Source organism: Protopterus annectens, chromosome 7.part0 (genome assembly GCF_019279795.1).
Source record: "Protopterus annectens isolate FY-2018-M chromosome 7.part0, PAN1.0, whole genome shotgun sequence".
Lineage (NCBI taxonomy): Eukaryota > Metazoa > Chordata > Ceratodontiformes > Protopteridae > Protopterus > Protopterus annectens.
In genome coordinates this window covers 1,538,509,720-1,538,528,519 of record NC_056739.1, presented here as the reverse complement: position 1 = coordinate 1,538,528,519, position 18,800 = coordinate 1,538,509,720, and the positions used below count along the sequence as shown (strand labels likewise).

Genomic DNA, 18,800 nt, shown 5'->3' with positions numbered 1-18,800 from the left:
TTTTTATCTAAGACTGCTTGTTTGACTAAATCTCATTATTTTGATGTACCTGAAAGTTGCCAGTATGTATGTATGAGTGCATTTATTTGCATTTATTAACTAGGTAGAACATCGATCACTACTGTCCACTCTTCTTCTTTCGGCTTTTCCCGGTTAGGAGTCACCACAGCGGATCACCTGTCCACTCATGATTGGCAGTGGAGTTTTACAGTGTCGAGTTGCCAGCCCGGCGCCCAACCTTCCACAGAAGGCACACACATGCATGCACTCATGCCTAGGGCCAGTTTAGAGTGTCCAATCCACCTATAGCATGTCTTTGGAATGTGGGAGGAAACTGGGGTATCCGGAGGAAACCCACGCGACCACAAGGAGGACATGCAAACTCTGCACAGAAGGCACCCCAGCCGAGAATCGAACCGAGAACCTCTTGCTGTGAGGCGCATTGGTTTTTATTCCCAACTCACACAGAGACACAGTTTCTTCAGACTCAGCCTTAGATGTTAAGGTCATCTCTACACATTGCTTATGTGCTGCAGATCTACTTAATGGCGCGCTCAAAATTACCTCCACCTATGTTGTTTCAGCAGCAGTCTCAGGAACTTAATTCTCTACACAGTTACTGCTAAACCTGCAGATGTTCCCATCACAAAAATACTAGCAATGATACAAGACATCTGAACCAACCTACAGGCTTGCTTTCTGCAAACTAGTCTACTCCCCAATGATATCATAGCTTTTCAAAGAAATTCTTTAAAGTTCCCCAGAGGAAATGAGACCGATATGATTTCACTTGGATCTCCAGGAGTTCAAACCACTGCTTTTGCATAACGTATCTAACTACATGTATGAATTTACATTCAAAGCTTTCCAAAGAAAAACAATCACACAAATAGCATCAGAGTATTGTCATGTGAAACTAATGTCAGACCCACGGAGGACTGCCTGAATTAAAACAGATACTCCAAATCAGGCAGCAGTTACAAACCAGTATATTCACATCTTGGAATCTTAGAGTTCACCTCCTGCATTTATAAGCATAATGGGAATCTTTATCTAATATATGTTGCTTACCAAGTATCTGAGCAAGATCAGAAAACAACTTCAGTCAAGCAACTGAAATGCTAACAAGCGTAAGGACCAAACAGTAGAGCAAAAACTTGTAAAATTCATTTGTGCATGATTGTATTTAATCAACAATGCTTAGATATGGCACATAAAGAGACAATCTGAAAACATGCTGAGCACTATTTCCATATTTACAGTACCTGCCCTTAAGGCAATTAAAATACAAGGTATTACAGAAAAAAAACAAAGGCACAGTAAAACTCTATGATACTGGGTAATACTCGACAGTAGCTATTAATATAACATGGTATGGACTACTGAACAGACAAAAATGTAGCCATACACCGCAAGTGATGGTTTAATAAAGATGTTTCTCGTTTAAAAAAGGGACAGAAATTGAATAATTTATATAATGTTGCTTAGGTTATATGATATATAGTAATAAATGTGAAGTATAATGTTTGATAAGGTTAATTTGTTAATACAGTTTGATTACTTTTGTATAAATATAAATGTGCCTGTGTTACAAGTGATAATTCAATAAAGGTGTTTAAAAATGTAGCCATACATAATGAAGAAAGTATGTTATAGACTTCTGATTTACCTACAGTGAAGGTATAACCCAAAATAAAGTATTTCTCTTTCTAGTCTGACTAGCCTAGGTTCCAGGTTTTTCATTTCATACTTCATTTTCAGTGTAACACTTATTTATCAGGTAAACCTTAATTCAGAGGGCTACAAAGATATTTAAGGCACACTGATTAAGTTTTACGTGATGGGTGTAAATTCTAAAACAGCATTTAAAATTCTGTGTGATCTTGTTCACTTTAATGCATGCTGTGCTGTTTATATTCAGACTAGAAAGTTGAGGAAGAACAGCTTGACTGTCTTAGAATATTATAACAATCTTTGCAGTGTTCACAGGCACTTTACTGATTACTAAACGGAATAACTTACCAGCTGTCGAGTTCCAGTTCCAAGAGAGATTGAGTCCTCTCAGAATTACAGTGCAAACACCACATGGTTCAGCACTGGCAACAAAAAAATATGCAAGAATTAATAACATATCTCTCCTTGTCTTAGAATCCGACTGTAGATCATAGTGAAACCACATGTATAGCAAGTAATTTAGCCAAAGCAACTCCAGATCCAAAAGGAGGCTCAGAGGGAGACAGAGGCAGATTTCTTTCCACCCTTCCCAGTCCAGAGGAAAAGAAATCCAGCAGCAGTAGCAGCAACGGCGGCAGCAGCAAGCCAGCAGTGTGAGGAAGCGAATACAAATGACCTGCCTGGGAGTGGTTGATTGATCTAATTATCCAAGCCGAATTTTTCCAAAGGCCTCCTCTTCTGAAGAGTGAGGGAAACAGCAGCCTCTAGACAGCTGTTCCATAGTCAGACAAAGCAAGATGTCAGGGAAGGCAGGAATGCAACTGGGAGGGCTTCTGTGTGATGGAGTGGAGGCAGCCCTATTAATAGCTGTATTCAGGCTGAGAAATACAAATGATTGACTATTTATGCTACCCATTCAGCTAAAGTCCGGACTGCTTGTGTTTGCTACCTATTCAGCTAAAGTCCGGACTGCTTGTGTTTGTTACCCATTCAGCCAAAGTTTGTTCAATCACTTACACACACACACACACACACACTCTCTTCTATCTTACATAAACACACACACACACACACACACACACACACACACACACACACACACACACACACACACACACACACCATTCACTCATTCAGTCTCCTGTCTTAAACACTCACACAAGCTCTCTTCTTTTTCCCTCCATGTTTCTCCTGCTGAGAAATAAGTTTCCAGCAAGAAGATGAAACTCTATACATTTCTCAGCCCCTTTTGAGTTCCCCACCGGAAGAATGGGAAAAAAATAAGAGTGCAGGATTGCAGACTCCACTTATGTGTCACTGCAAACAATGTTAAATGTTCACTAATTAACAAGCATCAGTGTGTGGATGTTTTCTTAAAGCTGCAGTCTTCTTTATCAAATTACAAAATTAAAAAAAAAAGAAAAACTTTACATCATACAGAAGCTATATTCTTCACAAGAGCAGAGCACTGCTTGACAGGAAGGCATGTTGTTTTAACAAACTTACAGAGGAAGGATGTGTTGCTTTTGCTAATATCCTTTGCATAGGCATAGCAAGGCTTTACAGCAAACATGCTTCATGTAATGAAGACATGCAGGTTACACCAGTATCTGTTTTGAATGAACGAAGATGTTACTGAAAATAATGAAGCACTTTTCAAGGAATGGTCAGATTTACATTTTATGTTTAAAGATATCTTGGGAGCTTTGTAATATTCAGTTAAGAACAGTCTGCATTTCTGTTCTTTGCTTTTTGTTTGTTTTAACATGTATAACTTATCTGATACATGGTTATTATGATTCACCTGGTTATAGTCACACTAAGATCATTATTTTTTTATTTGGAAATTCAGCATTATTTTCACATAAGTAAAGCTTTCACAAGCACAAATGCTACTCAGAATGAATAAAGGAGGACACATGCATTTGAAAAGGCAAATATCTTTCCTACAAAACATATTGACCTGTTTTGGTAATGAGGCATGAAATCAACAGAAAATGAATTTAGAAAAATAGAAAAGAGAAGATATTTTTCCCTACTGATTTGCTGAAAACCTGCTGCCTGCCTCATTCATGTTAAGTCATTGGTTTGAAACGACTCCCAGGACAGGTCCTGCCTTCCCAGACAAAGCGGGGAAGGACACAGGATAGCATGGCATAATAAAAGAATATAATTGTTACATTAAGTGCTGGTACATAGCAAAGTGCTAAGAAAGGATTTCATAACACTCTTTGTCCATTCACTAAAGACACACTTAATGACTTTGCAACCAATTTATTTCAAGTAAATGAATCGACTATCAGTATGCAACAACCAGTCATTAACATGACGATTAAGTAGATATTAGACACAGCGACTACCCCAGCCAGTTGGGCATTACGAGGCCCATTTAGGCTATAAGGAGCATTCAGGTGTGTTACCCCAAGCATCCTCGGACTTGCCTCAAGAACAAGAATTCAAGGGTTAACTCTAAGCATGACCATAAATGGCCTGCAGCAAAACTTACAGGTTATCCCGACTTGGAATCCTTCAGTAGTCCACTGGCAGCTAATGGGAAACATAAGAAGGGGCTAAGCCATGAGGCAACCACCACCAGCATCCTATGGCAGCCATTCACCAACAACCAGGCCTAAGGCATGAGGTGACCACCACCAGCAGCCTATGGCAGCCATTCCCCTACAGCTAGGCCTCTAAAGCCCCATAATCCCTGTGAGAACTTATACAGTGTAAACCAACTATTAAACTCTAATGGCATTAAATTATCATCACTTGACAAGGCAACTGTAACTGAAATGAGTCAAGGCCAAGTTTATTCAAGTGGATACCATCTGGATCAAAAAGGTCTTTATCCAGTTTTGTGAGGTCACTGTGCTCAATGACTGTATAACCAATGTTCTTGGCAGCCTGAGCTACCCGATGGCTGATGAAGCACCTAGACTTTTTCATGGTTGCATTTCTGAAGGTAGCTGTCCAGATCATCTTTGGAAGGATGGCGGACCAAAAAATGAGAATGCCCAAATGAAGGGAGCACAGCCAATGCACACTGATGAAAATTCTAGTTGCTAAAATATTCTTCAAAACTTTAGTTAAATTGTTGCACCTTAGGATAATGATCAGAGCGGCCAGAAATACTGAATTAAATAATGGGTGCTAAATGCCCCAAAGGTTTATCCAAGACAATCTTTGGAAGATGAACCAGTGAATTGTCCGTAGGGTTTGGGCCAGAAAACCCATGCATTTAGACAGACAGGTGGAGGCTTGCTAAACCAATGTTTGGACAAAAGCCTGCCCCAGGATCCAAAGCATCTTCTTCCTTGTAAAGTAAATAAAAAGGTTACTACCTAATCTACTAGAGATAAGTGTCAGATAACTACCTTCTAGTCCTCTTTTGGATTTTGGTCAAATGCTCCTCCTCTGCTAGGTCTGAGTTACACCCTATATATAATGAGTGACAGCAATAGCCCTTAGTGGAGTGCCTAGATTTGTAGGTTCTTTGGTGTGATACTGACTTCCACCATGGAGATAGGGTAGGTGAAAACTGAAAGCAGGGACAGAGGGCGGAATGTCAAGGGTCAACCTACACAGGGAGGAGGCCCAGTGCACTAGAGAAATGACAGGGAAACTAGCTTTGACCAAATGGATAACTTGTCCTTTTCTAGCTGGGTACATTTAAGATGTCTGTAATCATAATAAAACCTATACTTTGCCAATGACAATATCCTCCCATTGCACTGAATAAGGCATCTCACTGGCTCAAAAGGTTCCTGTGTACATCCATGTGAACAAAGTGACCTGGAGGACAAAAGAGTAAAAACCAGTGGCCAAATAATATAGACTATTAAATTTGTGCCCAAGACGTTGGTGGCTAATGGAAATAATCTTCCTGGAGTCCTGGATAAAGCCTCTCAAGTTCTTCCAAATGTTCAGAACTCTGCTGCTGATCCAGTGACCAAAACAATCTGGGAGCCCCAACAACTGGGACAACCATCCCAGGGCTGCTAGACATCTGGGTTGTGCAAGGGACATCATTCAACAAGCATCTATGTCCAGCAGTGTCCATGATTCTTATAACCAGACAAAACAACAAAAAAGAGTGGCAAAGGTTCCCCTCAGATTCCATTAACAAAAATCAACAGTTAAGGAGAGTTAATGATTCAACAAGTTCTTCCAGTGCAAACACAGAAGCTTTCCCTGGTCATGTATTTCCTTCTTGCAAAATAGCCAAAATCTTTGTTAAATAACGTATCTGAATAATTAGCTTAGCCTAACCTGTCTCAACATTCATTCTTTTCTTTTTTATTTTTTTTTATTCTTAGGTAAAATGCAGAAAGGGTGACATCAGAGAATTCAGCTGTAATCTGTTCTGCTCTGAGCTACAACAGAATGGCATTAAATATGCCGATCCCAAGGCAGATCGATTCAGTGCCAACATCACCCCCCTCTCACCCCCTAAAGGACCCATCTCAATACCAAAAGATTGGCAAATTCCGGTAGTCATGACCACACAGGTAAAAAAAACGCACTCTCCAAAGCTAAGAATACAGCATCCATGGGACCAGATGACATCCCGGGCTGTGTACTACATGAACTACAAAATGAACTGGCACCTCACCTAAGTGTCATGTTTAATCATAGTCTCACCTCAGGCTTCATGCCCAGTGAGTGGTGTACAGCTACAGTTATCCCACTTCACAAGGGGGGATCCACCTTGGATCCCGGGAACTATCGTCCCATCAGTCTGATGAGCCGGATCTGCAAAGCCATGGAATGCATTATCATGGGACTTATAAACAAAGACATTGGCAACCTTCAAACACTGGACCCTATCCTGTTTGGTTTCGTAAAGGGACGATCTTGTCTCCTCAACCTGATTGACTTCTTTGAATCAGTCTCCAGAGCCGTGGACAAGGGTAAGGTGGCCCACAAAACCTATCTGGTCCTCGTTAAGGCCTTTGACACCATCCCCCACTCTGGAATCATAAACTTACAAAGCTGGGCATTAATCCCTACGTCACTCGATGGCTTGCCAACTGGCTTACTGACATAACCCACACTGTAAAAGTAGCCAACTCAAAATCCAGCTCCAAACAAGTGGAGTACCTCAGGGACCGCTCTTGTTTGGCATCTACTTCGATGAAGTGCAGGCCAGCACTAAGGGACTCTGGCTAACAAAGTTCTCAGATGACTACAAACTGGGAGTCATTATTGAATCCCCAAATTATGTGGATATTCTACAAAAGGGCCTTACAGAAACAGATGATTGGTGCCAGAGCCATGGGCTCAAGCTCAATGCCAAGAAATGTATAGTTATCCCCTTTGGGAAAAAACATGTACCCATGAATTACCACATAAGTGGCAGTACACTAAACACCGAAAGTGTGATTAGGGATTTAGCGACACAGGTGGACAGTGGTCTCACCTTTGATAACCACATAGCCACAACAGTCAGAAAATCCTTCTATGTGGCACACCTCATCACTAAGGGCTTTTCATCCAGAAAAAAAGGAGGTCATTGTCCCACTGTACTCATCCCTCATTAGACCCATTATAGAGTACAATGCCCTGTTTGGTATGTACCTCACAAGACATCAGCAATAACTGGAAAGGCCACATAAATACCTCACTAAAAGAATCACAGGTCTAAATCAGATGCCCTATGCTGATTGTCTAAAAAACTGCAGCTATACTCTGTCGCATATCGCCTACTCAGAGGCGATCTCTGCTTAACATACACAAGACCATATCAAACTCAGTGCTGTTGGACATGCTACACTTAAAGAAATCCCAATCCCTCAGAACCACATGCTCCAGGGATCTAAACCTGGTCATCACAATGAACAAAACATGCTGGAGGGATAGGTTCCTGACCCAGAGACTCCCCATACTCTGGAATAGACTGCCCATACATGTCAAGCTGAACGCCTCTTTGGCTCTCTTCAAAAGGAACCTTGACGACTGGATGGGAGATAGGAAATTCATCCTGGGGATCACATCAGTTGCCCTGCTAGGCAGGGGACCAGGGAAGTAAAAATTCTGGGAAGAAATATCCAGGGAATTGTTATGGCTAGGCTTGTATAGGCCCTAGGGCCTATAGCCTAGTACCAACCTATGAACCTATGAATGTGAATTAATTTTATTGGAAAATATAGGCGGTAAACAGGAGATGAGAACATAATGTAAAATATGGAGGTGATGTATGCGAGAAGGGAATTAAGTGATGTGTCCAGTGGAAAAAAACACTTGCAGACAGATTTGATGGAGGTGTCTTTCGGGTTCTGCATTGAAAGTGGGAAAAGAGGAGATTTCATTTTGGTGGTGGGAGAGTTTGGGATGTAAAAATGGGCAAGGAGTTATCAGTACAGTGCATTTTGAATTTTTTTTTTTTGAGGGAGTATATGACAGAGTTTATTGGAAGAGGTTGTAGAGAATGGTTTTATTATGGTGTCTTTCAGCAAGAAGTGGGAAGTCACCAGACTGAAGTAGTTTGAAAAGAAGAGACCCTGGCAGTATTTATTAATGAAATTATTATTTATAAATTATTCTTTGTTGACCGGGAAATTTTCAACTGGGCAAAACCCATTTTCAGTGGAAGCCTGGTAAAAAATGCTCCACATTTAACACATATACATTTATAACTGCCGAATAAAACATCTATACATGAGATTATATACATGATTTTTTAATATTTTTGAAATATTTCTTACATGAACAAAACATTTTAAATAAAAAAAATAGAAAAAGAAATTGACATAAATTGGCTAATGATTGAGTAGAGAAATAACATACAGTGACAATGAATGCATTATAGGTTCATAGGTAAGTACTAGGCTATCTGCCCAAGGGCATTTATAAGCCTAGCCAGAATATGTTGGCTTTCGCCACCCCCTTAGATTAGTTCCCTGTGCCTCTGTCCAGCAAAGCCATTAGATCCCCACACCACTGTCCAGCAGAGCCACTGCAGTGATCCCCGGGGTAAATTTTCTGTTTCCCATCCACCTGTCAAGGTTTCTCTTGAAGAGTGTTAGTGAGGGGCTCTGCCTGATGTATATTGGAATCCTGTTCCAAACAATGGGGAGTCTCTGGCATAGGAATCTATCCCTCCAGCATGTCCTATTTATCATTATGGTGAGGTTTATATCTCTGGAGCATATGGCTCTCTGGGATTTGTTTTTTTTTTAGGTGGAGCATGTCTATCAATTCTGGGTTGGACATGGCCTTGTATGTCAGGCAGAGATGAACTCTGAGTAAGCGGTATGCAACCGAGTACAGCTGGAGTTTCTTGAGTCGGGCTGCATAGGGCATCTGTTTGAGGCCAGTAATCCTCTTGGTGAAGTACTTTTGTGGTCTTTCCAGCTGTTGCAGGTGTCTTGTAAGGTACATCCCAAATGGGGCGTTGTATTCTATGATGGGTCTAATGAGTGATGAGTAGAGAGGCACAATAATCTCTTTTGTTCTAGATGCAAACTCTTTTGTGATTTGATGGGCCACATAGAAGGATTTTCTAACCACCTTGGCAATATGATTATCAAAGGAGAGATTACTATCTACATGGGTCCCCAGATCCCTTATTACATTTTCTGTATTTAGGGGACTACCACCTATGTGGTAGTTCGCGGGTACTTTGTTTTTTCCAAAGGGGATGACTATGCACTTTTTGGCATTTAGCTTGAGGCCAGGATTTTGACACCAGGTATCCATCTCAGTGAGACCCATCTGGAGGGTGTCTGTATCAGCCAGAGAATCAATTATGGCCCCTAGTCTGCAGTCGTCTGCGAACTTAGTCAGCCATGGTCTTCCTATGCTTGCCTGTACCTCTGAGAAGTATATACTGAACAAGAGGGGTCCTAGGACTGAGCCCTGGGGGACGCCACTTGTAAATGGTTTAGAGTCGGATGTAGAGCCTGCAACTCTCACCATGTGGATTCTATCCATGAGCCAGTTGGCAACCCATCTCGTGATGTAGGGGTTTATGTTCAAGCTGGTGAGCTTGTCTATAATACTAGAATGGGGAATGGTGTCGAAAGCCTTTGCGAGGTCTAGGTAGGCTGTGTGGACCTCCTTTCCCTCGTCTAATGCCTTGGTAACTGTCTCAAAGAAGTCCACCAGGTTTAGGAGGCATGATCTGCCCTTAAAGCCAAACTGGATAGGGTCCAAGGTTTGGAGGTTCCCAATGTCTCTGTTCCATGATGATGCGTTCCATAGCCTTGCAGACCAGGCTAGTCAGGGTTATAGGGTGATAGTTTCCAGGGTCCGTTGTGGACCAGGATAACTGTTGCTGTGCGCTACTCTGTGGGTATTTAGTCTGTAAAGAGGCTGAGTTTGAACAGTGTGTTTTGGTGAGGGGTTAGTTCTTTTTGGAGCTCTTGTAAGACACAGTCTGGGACACCGTCCGATCCTACTGAAGCTGTGTTTTTGGCTTTGGATAGGGCTGTTTTAACCTGCGTGTCAGTGACTGATGGGGCCCTACATTCTTCTGGTATGGTTATGGGCCCTTTAGGGGGTGAGGGGGGGTGAAGTTTGCACTAAACCTGACTGCCAGAATGTTGGCAATATCAGTCAGTTCAGTGTATTTTGTGCCATTCTGCATTAACTCAGAGCAGATCTGAGAGTTTCCACTTAGGTTCTTGGCATAGCTAAAGAATGCTTTGTGGTCATCTTTGGAGTCATTGGCAGTTTTTCTTTCGAAACTAGCCTTGGATGATTTAATGAGGGATCGCACTTTTTTTTTTGCTGATACTGATCAGGGATGTCTTTCGTTCTTGGGATTTTACTCTTTTCTGTACTAGTTTCCTCCTTCTTTTGTGTAGCTTGTTTATGGCAGGGGTCCACCAGACTGGTTTCCTTTTCTTGAAGGAGTAAGTCTTGGTTTTACTTGGGATAGCATGATCCATGCATTCCTGCAGATGCTCATAGAGTGCCTTTGTAAAGGTTTCAGCAGCTTGGACAGCACTGTCCTTTAGCATGGGGGCTGTGAATCTTTCCACCTCGGTCTTAAGTAACATGAAGTTTGCTTTTGAAAAGTTTTTCACTGTGGTTTCCTTGATTGAGGGTGGGGGCGGAATGTGGAGATCCAGAGTGATTAGTCTATGGTCTGATCTAACCAGTGAGGGGTTGACCTCCGGTGTGGAACACCGGTCGCCCATGTTGGTGATGACCAGGTCCAACATGTTGTTCCCTCTGGTGGGGGTACTGACCAGTTGATCCAGGGCGTTCGAGTTTATAAATTCTAGGAAGTGTTGGACAAGGGAGCTAGTACTTGAGTAGTTCTCCTAGTTTATGTTTGGGTAATTGAAATCACCCAGTATTAGGGTGTTTGGTAGGACCTTCATATTTCCCAGTGTCTCCAGAAATGTGGAATGGGGGTTCTGGGCCATGGTGGGTGATCCGTACCAAGCTACAATTTGGATTGCAGTTTTGCCCATTGTTAGTTGCACATGGATGATCTCTGATGCATTGTGCTGCACCACTAACCTGGAGGTGTGTGTGTATCCTTGATGAATATGGATACACCCCCACCTTTTGTGTTTCGGTCCTGGTGCTGTGGCCGAAAGGTATGGTATGAGTTATAGCCTAGTTGTGCTGGGGTGCTCTCAGGAGCCTTAAACCAGGTTTCTGTTACTGCACATATGTCAATGTTCTCCATACTGAGGAGTGCGTGCATTTTGAGGTTTAGACTTCTGGCGTTGAGTAGTACTACCTTCAGTTTTTGATTACTTGTGCCTTTATGGTGGTGAGTTTGTCTTCTAAGCCTTGCCTAAAAAAGGCACCATGGGGGCGGCAAGAGCCTTGGCCAGTATTCGAAAGCCTAAGGGTGATAGGTACAAGCCATCTCTTGCGAAGCAACGTGGCTTGTCGAGCATGTCACCCCAGGAGGACAGATACTGGATCCCCTTTGGATGACACCAGAAACTTAGCCAATTGTTGAAACTGATCATTTTTCTTTATACTATGGCATCATTCTTGGTGAGGGCAGGATGCTACTCAGGGTCAGGGTCATACCGGCCTGGGCTACATGATCAGAGAGCTCTTCCATGTCTCTTTTCATGTAGTCCAGGTTTGAACGTCTTAGGTCATTCGCACCAACATGGTTAATGACAGAGTTGTATTTGTACTTGTTCTGCAGTGACCTGAGTGCTTGTGTTATGTGCTGGATCCTGGCACCCGACAGGCAGCTAACTGTAACCATCTCCTTATCCAGCCTAGTTAGTGGGACATCAGTGTGCCTGACTATAGAGTCGTCTATTACTAGTGTGCTGGGTATGTGATTTTGCGTTAAGGGCTGTGATTGCGTGGCACACTGATTATGTTTAGTATGTGTTTCATGGTTGATGATGGGGTGTGGATGTTGCTTGGATATCTGCTTTGGAGGTCTCTGTTGCTTTTGCAGATTTTTATTTAGAGCCTCCGAGTATGTTTACATGTATTCATGTGTGTTATTTGCCGGTGTTGGTTTATTACGTCTATGTGAGACTGGTGGTGTGTTGCAAGTATTACCCTTCTCCTCTTGACTGTCAGTTCCAGTCTTGGGTTGAGAGAGCTTTGCCTTCAGTTTGGCTGTATATTTGCATCTCTCGCATATATTAGTGTTTGGTAGTAGGAGGAGAGAGTTGCCTGTGTACATGAGGCAGTTGTAACATTGCCTCAAAATGCCCAGATTCACCAGTTGGACTGGAGAGTACACCAGAAACTGCCCTTTGGACATGCCTGAATAAGGTAGAGTAAGCTGTTTTTCTGATTGGTTGGTGGGGACGAATAGAGAGCCTTGTCCTTCTGGACAGTATAGGGGGGTCTAGTGCTAGGGTTAATTAGTGCTTGCTATGCGTTTTAAGCAAGTGCTTTACCGTGAAATGAATGGTTTGAGTGCTAAAGTTGAAGGTTTGTCTAGTTCCAAGGGAAAAATTGAAGAGTACACTTCGTGGAGCCAAGAATGGTTTAACTCTAGCTAAATGGCGCTGCCTGGTGCACAAAACCACATTATAGCATGAAGGTTTCAAGAAAATATCAAACTGGAGTGTTTTTGAGTTTAGTAACACTTTACAGACACACAGGTAGAATGTAGCTTAAAAATGATAACAGAGATAAAAAAGGAGAGGTTATGGAAACTGCTTGACAGGGGCACGGGAAAATAATTTTCTTGGGTGGCGAAAGCCAGGGAACCTTTTTGGCTAGGCGTATATATATATATGTCCCAGGGCCGGTAGCCTTGTACCTATCTATGAACCTATAATAACAAGTACACAAAAGGAGCAAGGTACCTCATTCAGTAATGCTTCTCTACACATAAGTGCAATTTTTTTTTTGTCTTTGTCAGTAGACCCAGGAGAAAGAATGTCAAATTTTTTGAGCCTGGAGCCCTGTCTGTGTGACCTCTGCTCCTTGTGGAAAACCTGTTACGTGCACTGAAGCTGCAGGGGTTCCAGGACATTTAGTGTGCACTTCAAAGATGCATGAATCAAGCGATGGACTATTTAAAAAAGAAAGAGAAAGCACAGAGTAAAGTCAAGCCCCTCTGAGACATGAAACAAAGTGGAAATATCCTAAATAAAAGACCTGCCACTACCCTAGTTCCACACATGCAAGTATCATGCTTATCAAGACACAGCCTGTAACCAAATGACCATGTCCCTCTTCCGACATGCCTGAGGTCATTTATCCTAGCTAAATCAGTCTGGAACTCCGGAACTCCTCCCTTGTCACAACAAGAGAGAACACACATTACTGCAAACTGGACAAACCTAAGCCAAAGATTAGTCCAGACAGGTGCATATACAAAATTGCTAGTCTTAAACCCCAAGAAACACCCAAGGCTAGGGAAGTTCACCACAGAGAATAACTGAAACCACCAATCAAGGAAAGGCTCTTAGTGCCAGAACTCACACTGACTAGGAAGCATACTAAAAAGCAGTCTCTGAAATGCATAGCAATTGCAGACTTCCTGACCACTTCGAAACTCACATTGCCCAAAGACCTGTCTATTGGTTTAACTACCAATTCCAACAAGCCTGATCTTTTACATATTTATATTATTTTGCTTTTTTTAATATTTTAACATTTATTCCTTACTTATTTACATATTTACCATTGCCAGCCTGGAAGCTGGTGGACAGCTCCATTTGGATCAACACAGGAGTAAAGGTGCAACTGATCACAATCCTTCAATTAGCGGACCAATGGAATGGCTGGTGATGGTGAGACTGGTTCTGTAAGTGGAGGTGATGGCAAGGTAATGTCTGCTCTGTAGTTTATGGTAAAGCCATAAGCATTAATTTATGAATCAGCTACATTTCTCTGCTGTGAACTTAGTCTAAACCAAGCCTTGGAAATGATCCTTTTAAAATCATCCTTCACAGGTTGCAAGCAAAAATTCTTAAGAAAAAAAAACAGTATAGCTGTGACCATCTAACTCTTCAAGCTTCATTCTTTTCTACAAAGGTAAAGCCCTCTGAACAGAGACATCTTTCCAGACATACCCAGGGAGCACAAGAGAAGTTAAGTGACTCCTTTAGAGATATACATGATCGGATACACAAAAAACAGGTTTAAGGAATCTGCTGGTCATGTTAAACCCACAAACATGGTCTTCTGTTTGAAAAACTATACTGCTGATTTCAAAGGACAGAGCCTCAGGAGGCAATATCCTGAATTTCTGGATTATATGCAGCGTGGTGGCTGTGGTGGTGGAGTGGTTAGCGTTGTCGACTCACAGTAAGAGGTTCTCCGGTTTGATTCTCAGCTGGAATACCTTCTGTGCGGAGTCTGCATGTCCTCCCTGCGGTCGAGTGAATTTTAAAGACATGCAGGTGTGTGTGTGTGTATGTGTGTGATTTCTGTGAAGGCTGGGTGCCGGTCTGGCAAATCCACACTGTAAAAACACCACTGCCAATCAGTCTGTGGACCAGTGATCCACTGTGGCGACCCCTAACTGGGAAAAGCCAAAAGACGTTGCTTTGACATTGCATGTAGTGTTGTATAAATATTGAATTATCATTATTTTTATTTGGTTACTAATTTATTAATTAATTCATCTTCTGACACTGTGAAAATAGACTTGTATGACTAGCTAAAGCCAGGGTCTATTTTAATTTACAGGACAATTCAGGAGCTCCAGTTGGTTAAGCACCTTAGTCACAAAGTATACAAAGCAGACAGTACAGGAATCAAGCCTGCAGGAAAAGCACCTAATTCAAAACATCATTACCTTTAAAAGTGAGGCTATAATGCCATCCACTCTGTTCTGATACTGGGGAATCTTCCCTTCCATGTGGAAAGTAAATAAGCTAATTGCGTGAATATCCTGCATTTTTAGCAGAATCAATATGATAATGTAAAAACACTGTACATTGCCAAAGCGACATGCAATTCCTGGCCTGACCCTGGACTGTCACACTCTGGAAAAATAAACAGACGTGTGGGCAAGTTGATTAATGATGAAAGCAGTGATCTCTTTAGGAAAAAGGGAAGGTCTGTGTATGTTTAAGGAGACGATCTTTGTGAAAGCATTAAGTATATTATACATTAATGCTGTGTAAAATGAATAAGTACATGTGAGTACTTGCATATTACAGTATGCTCTTCTGAAACTTCCTCAGAATGAAAATAAATAACAATCAATGTACTGGTTTCCTCAACAGAAGGCAGTGCTATTAAGACATATCTAGCTTAAGCAGCAATTCCTGTGGTTTATTTCAAAATCCCAGAAACAGACTTTCATCTAATCAGTCAGCTGACAAACTGCTGAAACTTCTTTATACTAAACCCCAAATGAGGGGAGGAGGAAGAAAGACTCTAAAAGTAGCTCTGTGGAGCTGGGAAAGGCCAAAGCTGTCTATTTCTGATACTGTGCCATATCATAGGTGGCTATTACATGGGAGTGCACAAGTTTCACTTCAATGGAAATGTTTAAAGTTTCTTAACTCAGTTTAGACTACCATCTGACAGTATCTATTATTTATCTAACATGATAGGGGTCTTTTCACATAGTAGGCATAATCTAGTGCAGAAAATGAGACTTGGATATCTGAACATTAAAAAAATTCCCCTCTAGTTATACATTTCCTGCATTATTCATATGATGCAAAAAACAACATGAGGCAGCCTTGGGGACTGATTATATCATGAAGACGTGACAGGTTATCGATAGCCTCCTCCAGTCCTGGCAGAATAAAATAAAATTAAAATATTATCTTATTAAGTGACTGTTACCATTAAGGAAAACAAAATCTTCAACACCCGATATTTGGGGCAAGAGAGGGTATGCACATTTTTTGAGAGGAGGGAATCTGAAACAGAACATAAATGGTGCTCTTTAAAAAAAAAAAAAAGGCAAGTAACAAAGTCTTGCCTTACATTATGCTCACAGAAGAAGGCTAACTCTAAAAACATTTATGTCACATTTGTCTGAGTATGTGGGCAACCTTTACCTCTGCCAGAATGGAAAAGATACCATAAGTACCATAAAGGAAGAATAAGCAATGCTCAGATCCAACGGGGACAACCAGTACTCTGCAACCCGATTTCCAGGATGCACAGAGAGTTCTAAACAGGGACAACCAGCACTCTGCAGCCTGACTCCCAGAATGCAAAATGAGCTCTAAAAATGAGTAACTAGTGTTCTGCAACCTGATTCTCAGAATGCGTCAAGAATTCCAAACTACTCGATACTCCCAAAGTACATGACTTCCATTCCTACAGGTATGTGGCCATGTAAACAATTTTTATCTACTTCAAAAAAAGGAGCGAGTATAAATATTATCAGTTGCTGTCTCCTCCTATTGGGTTGCACCAACTCTGACCATCTGGAAACCCCATAAAAATCAGTTAAAAAACAATCTCTGAACAGCAAAACCTCATATTCACATACCCAGACTTTTGGAAAGAGTTTGCTACAATGTTTGCAGTATAACAGGCCTAATGTTATACCTCTTACACTGACTACCCAGGGACTACCTTACCCAGCTCTTAAACATGATGTATACCTATAATAGGATTGCCAAATCTCCACCAATCCATTTCTTTGTGAACAGTTTATAGCTTTTTCTCAAATGCATCTCAAATTCTTCATGACAATGAAGTAAGCCCAAATGTGCTCACCTGTAATGGGCCATGCCTCTCTCCACCTTCAAAATAATTTGCTTTCCTGGAGTGGGCCATGTTGCCCTCCAATCTCAAAAGTAAGAACTGTTGTGTTCCCTGTCACTCATCACCCTAGTTTGTAACTGAGGGAGTTACCCATTAAGCACAATTCTCATTTGCTCACAGTGCCCATAAATGTGACAGTATCTGCCCCTGCACTGATTCTATACTCACAGTGCCCATAAATGTGACGGTATCTATTTCTGCACTAGCTCTGCACCCACAGTGCCCATAAATTTGATGGTATATGCTTCCACACTGATTCTACATACACAGTGCCCATACATGTAATGGTATCTGCTCCCACACTGGCTCTAGACCCACAGTCCCCATAAATGTAATGGTATCTGGTCCCTCATTAGTTCTGCACCCACAGTCCCCATAAATGTAATGGTATCTGCTCCCTCATTGGTTCTACACCCACAGTCCCCATAAATGTAACAGTATCTGCTCGACACTGGTTCTACACCTTCACTGCCCATAAAAGTGACAGTATCTGCCCCTGCACTGATTCTACACCCACAGTGCCCATAAATGTGATGGTATCTGTTCCTGCACTGGCTTTACACTGACAGTGCCATAAATGTGATGGTATCTGCTTTTACATTGGTTCTACATTCACAGTGCCCATAAATGTAATGGTATCTGCTCCCACACTGGTTCTACACCCATAGTGCTGATAAATGTAACGGTATCTGCTCCCGCATTGGTTCTACACCCACAGTTCCCATAAATGTAACAGTATCTGCACCCATACTGGTTCAACTTTTGCTGCAAAAAGTCCTGACACAGGCACACAGTAAATGAGAGAGGACAAGCACCAATGAGTTTCCTAAGCCTAGTACATGCTAGGCTCTCTCCCACATTCAACACTAAACATCAAAGTCTTCTTCTTTTGGGTTTTCCCGGTTAGGGGTCGCCACAGCGGATCACCTGTCCGCTCATGAGTGGCAGTGGAGTTTTATGGTGTTGAGTTGCCAGCCTGGCACCCATCCTTCCACATAAGGCACACACACTCACGCCTAGAGTCAATTTAGAGTGTCCAATCCACCTACAGCATGTTTTTGGGATGTGGGAGAAAACCGGAGCACCCGGAGGAAACCCATGCGACCACACGGAGGACATGCAGACTCCGCACAGAGAGCACCCCAGCCAAGGATCGAACCGGAGAACTTCTTGCTGTGAGGTGGCAACTCTAATCGCTGCACCACCGTGGCCGCCCAACACTAAACATCAGAGTAAACAGCCTCATTATCCTGCCCATCACCCCTCCACTCCCTAATTTGTTATTCATACAGTGTACCACACCTATATTATCGGATCTAAATCTCACTTTCCTCTACCCAATTCCAAAGTCACTATGACTGGGAAATATTCCACCTCTGGAAGTGGCATTCTCTTTCTGCACTTCCATTGACCATACAAAGCTGAAGCAACACCCTTAAAATAAGCCCCACCCCCAACTAATGCTCCCTGCTATATCTGTAAAATGTACCACTTCTTTGTGTCTGTTGTCTTCATGCCTTAATACTCCACCACTGAAACACTGAAGTCTCATGGAAACTGAAATCATACCTCCATGTTCATTCTCACTTCTTTGAGAATTCTAATTCTGTGACGTGGCTTCATGTATCCTGACACTTTGCTGATAACCATTTCATTTTTGTGGTGATAACCGTTTCATTTTTGTGGTGACAACCATATCTAAATTCTTCTGTTTACTTGTATGTTATTGATGTCTTACCCAGAAAAGCTAACAAGGAACATGCATTTCCTTTCAGTGACTATCATAGAGCACTGCTTGTTTAAGTGCGTTGCTCATACTTAAACAGCATGCAAGTAGAGGCTGATGGAATCAAACCCAGGCCTACTTCATGAAGCTTGTTAACAGTGTGATGCCTTAATCCTCTAACCTGTGCTGCCATGGTAAGGTGGAAAGTTCAGTACTGAGTAACCCATATCACTGCAGCTTTAAAATAATTCCTAGTAATTCT

At 42.0% G+C, this 18,800-nt stretch overlaps 1 protein-coding gene across 8 annotated transcripts in view; it reads right to left on the bottom strand.

The window, feature by feature from the left end:
- The window catches only part of IQSEC1 (IQ motif and Sec7 domain ArfGEF 1), a 2,803,266-nt gene that overhangs the window by 665,141 nt on the left and 2,119,325 nt on the right, over positions 1-18,800 (bottom strand). For 2 of the 8 annotated variants that reach the window (XM_044078076.1, XM_044078077.1), the window contains exon 1: positions 2,023-2,628. The exons of the other annotated variants lie outside the window; for them this stretch is intronic. In XM_044078076.1, the coding sequence (XP_043934011.1) occupies positions 2,023-2,087 (65 nt within the window). In that variant the 5' untranslated portion in view covers positions 2,088-2,628. Of the gene's footprint in view, positions 1-2,022; positions 2,629-18,800 lie in introns of those variants that run through there. 8 annotated transcript variants of the gene reach the window in all.